Genomic DNA, 4,073 nt, shown 5'->3' with positions numbered 1-4,073 from the left:
CAGAAAGTTGTGTAGCAAAAAAACAACCTAAAAACGTTCCGTGTGTCAGATATCTGAGATAAAACACAGTTAGGCTGATCTGAACAGTCGTTATAAATACCAGTTGATGTGTGTTTATACATCTGAAGAAAATGAACACGATGACACACGACAGACACACTTAAATACTTGAGTTTTTAAATCAAACATCCAGCACTAAAGACTTCCTGTTGGTCTGGAAACATTCGTCATCCAGTCTGTGAACCACTGGATGTTTTCCAGTTTCCAAAGTATTGTTTTGTCTTTAGAAACAGACACATGAACGGGAGCAGTTTAAAGCTCCGGAAGAGGAATGAAGAAGTTGTAGAAGTTTATATTCCAGCGTGGTGGTTTTATTTTAATCAGTATTCCACATTTTTAGAGCCGAATAAAAAGAGCAAACAGGATACAATGAGTCCGTTGATTTAAACTAGTATATTAGTGCTGGGCAACGATTAAAATATTTAATCGCAATTAATCGCATGGATTTTTTGCGATTAATCTCATTGTTATGCAAAGTTCAATAATGAATTCAAAAGTAGTGTATTGCGCACTTTTATTTTAAAAGTACTGCTATATGAACAAAAGGGCAATAACATTTGGTTCACAAGATGCAGGTAGCATGTTTTATACTTAATGTGAATATAATTCATACTTTGTTGGCATCTTATTCTGAAAACCGGATGTTCGTCTGAAGAAACCGGATGTTGTCTCACGTTAATCTTTCCGCTAACTTTCAAAGTCCTTCGCTCGCTCCCGATCTGTGCCGTTTAAATGTGTTTACCGTGAATGTCAGCATATAGGTGCACTAACATGTAAGTGTCTGCTGAGTTGACCACGGAGATCTGAGTGTCTGCTGACTTTACCGCAGCGATGTCCAGTTGTCTCCAGGGAGAGCAACAGCTGGTGCAGCTTCTCTCTTTATTTCTGCCCCCCCCCGACCAGAAGCGGAAGTCGCCTTTTCTCTACGGCAACACACACACGTAACTGACTATAGGATGTTTGCTGGCTTTTATCCCACTGTTCTTGTCATCCTCTTGTTGTTATGTATATGTATTGTCGCTTGTCTTTCAATAAAAAAAAATTATAATAATAAATTTTAAAAATGTGTTAATGCGGGATAAAATAATTATTGGCGTTAATTAATGAATGTGTTAACGCGAAAATAACTCGTTAACTTGCCCAGCACTAATATAAATATGTGTGAAATGTAGAATATATAAAAATAAAGCTTAAAATATGTAATTAATATATGAATATATCATTTATAATAATGTGATAGACGTGTGTGCAGGTAAAGATAAAATATATTTATATATATCAGCAGGTAGTCTAATAAATATATAGTTTGTATAAAATAACCACACGGTAACGTCTATTTCTGTATTTTATTATTTAAGACTTTTAGTGCAAAATAATCAGATGTTCTAATAAATTTGAGTTTGTTATTGTCAATTTAGATGAAAACATGTTTCACGTTATCAGACACATGATTCCATCAGGATGTGATTCATGGGAAAGACAATAAATCATATTTAATAATAAGTTGCTGCATTTAAACTGGAGTATCAGTAGAATATTAATATTCATCAGACATTTAATAATTAGTTATTGATGTAAACAAAGTCACTGTCGGTCACTCTGACTCACTAGAGCCCCGAATGAGGATTAATCCGCTGCTAAAAATAGTCCCACTAACGCTCTACTTCCTCCTGTTATCTTGATTAAAAACTACAATAACCAGCTGTTTAACTGATGAAACTACAGATCTGTGTTTACAATGTTTGATGTGATTCTTCATGGAGTTTCAGTCATGAGACATGAAAACGAACCCCTGAATGAATGAATGACAGTAAGACGTGTGACGCTGTGATTGGTCGGTGCAGGTGACGGTGTACCTGGGAAAGAGAGACTTCGTGGATCACCTGGACCACGTGGACCCAGTAGGTGAGTCAGCACATCTGGAATCTGGAGGTTTGTATCGTCACATTCTATCAAGAGGGTCAGTAACTCGTGTGTTGTTCAGAGGCTGAACTGTGAATGAATGAACGTGTGTCTGTGATTGGTCGATGGGATCTTTTAAAGACAATGACGGTTTGTGTTCTTCCCACTCTCAGATGGAGTGATCCTCGTGGACCCCGAGTACCTGAAAGACAGGAAAGGTAGGATAAAGAACCAGATGTTCTAACATCTGCTGTCTCATCATGTTTACTGTCTGTGTTATTCTGAGTGTATTTGGCTCCTATGAAGTATATTACCACGTTTAAAACTCATCAGTAATATGTTTATCTTTGTATGTCAGAGTTAGATTTCAGTTGTTCTTAAATTCCATGTCGTTTGTGTCAAGTCTTCATTTGTCGTCTGTACAACAATGACAGTGAAGCATCCTCCAACAAAACTACTACAAAATACAAGTACAAAGTACAATACAAGACATAAAACAGATGTTAATACATATATATATTTACATAATATGATATATTTTAAGATATGTGTGTTGGTATAAAATACAATATATTTGAAATATAGAATATATATGAAATAGAAAATGATATAATAATAATAATAATACTGTGGTAGATGTGTGTGTAAAATATAATATTATTTAAAATATAGAACATACCTAAATACATGTAAATAAAACATATACGCTGGTTGACTTGTTTTCTTCTAAAAATATATTATAAATGAAAAAAATTGAATAAAAAAACATGGTAGACGTGTGTGTAAATAAAATATATATATCAAATAAATTAAAAAGCAATAATATATATAATATTGCTGCAGATGTGTGCAGGTATAAAATACAATATATACAAATACTGAATATATATATATATATATATATATATACATACATATACATGAAACATAATATATAATACTGTGATAGACATGTGTGCAGCTATAAAATAGTTAAAATACAGAATATATATGAACATTTTTAATCTCTGACACTATTGCAGACGTGTGTGCAGGTATAAAAGGGTAGTAGTAGTTTTAGTAGTATTTGTGTACAGCAGCTTTGAAACAGGAAATAAATGTTTTGAAACATTTAATAACAAATGGACAAACTATTTATAGATCATAAATAGTTTTAAATGCTGTTATAAGGTGAAGATTCTCTAAAACATTTCTTCTCTTCCTCCCTGTAGTCTTCGTCACACTCACCTGTGCGTTTCGGTACGGCCGTGAGGACCTGGACGTCCTGGGTCTGTCCTTCAGGAAGGATCTCTACATCTCCACCTTCCAGGTGAGCTTCACCTGCTGACCTCCTACTACACCTTCATCACCAGATGTATCAATCAACCAACCAACCAATCAATCAACCAACCAATCAATCAACCAACCAACCAATCAATCAATCAATCAACCTATCAATGAACCTACCAATCAATGAACCTACCAATCAATGAACCTACCAATCAACCAACCTATCAATCAATCTACCAACCTATCAATCAATCTACCAACCTACCTATCAATCAATCAATCCATTGATCAGTTAATGGAGAAAAGTATCAGCAATGAAAATAATCCAAGTGTTCAAAAAGTTCAAAGTTCAAAGATGAGCACCAGCTGAACAAAAACAGTAAAGTCCTCTTTTTACATGAATGTATTAGTATTAATACTCCAATGATATAATATATAATAGTACAACAGTCACCGTTTGAATACTTTAACTACATTTGACTGATTATACTGACATACTTTTACTGAAGGAACATTTTACTGTAACAGAATATTTTTACTGTGTGGTATTAGTACCTTTACTTTAACTGCGACAAAAGATCTAAAACGCTACTGTAAAATCAATATGTTGTGTTTGAAGTCGTTAATCTTCGTCTTCTTTGAATATACCCATCTCTCTCTCTCCTCTCTCTCTCAGGCCTTCCCTCCAGTGCCTGAAGAGAAGAAACCCAACAGTCGGCTGCAGGAGAGGCTGCTGAAGAAACTGGGCCAGCATGCTCACCCGTTCTACTTCACTGTGAGTCTGGGCTCTAATAGACGCTAGTGATCTGGACACTAATAAACGCTAGTGATCTGGACACTAA

General features: G+C 34.8%; 1 protein-coding gene across 1 annotated transcript; it reads left to right on the top strand.

The window, feature by feature from the left end:
* Window positions 1–1,798: 1,798 nt before the first annotated feature.
* LOC116379243 (arrestin red cell-like) lies at window positions 1,799–4,059 on the top strand. Its single transcript, XM_031841184.1, has 5 exons — window positions 1,799–1,807; window positions 1,905–1,965; window positions 2,136–2,180; window positions 3,174–3,271; window positions 3,908–4,059. Exons 1-5 carry the CDS (start codon window positions 1,799–1,801, stop codon window positions 4,031–4,033), a joined length of 339 nt encoding a protein of 112 aa, XP_031697044.1. The 3' UTR covers window positions 4,034–4,059.
* Window positions 4,060–4,073: the final 14 nt, after the last annotated feature.

This window comes from Anarrhichthys ocellatus, unplaced genomic scaffold (genome assembly GCF_004355925.1).
Source record: "Anarrhichthys ocellatus isolate YVR2014 unplaced genomic scaffold, GSC_Weel_1.0 scaffold3960, whole genome shotgun sequence".
NCBI classification, from domain to species: Eukaryota; Metazoa; Chordata; class Actinopteri; order Perciformes; family Anarhichadidae; genus Anarrhichthys; species Anarrhichthys ocellatus.
This window is presented reverse-complemented; position numbering and strand designations above follow the sequence as displayed.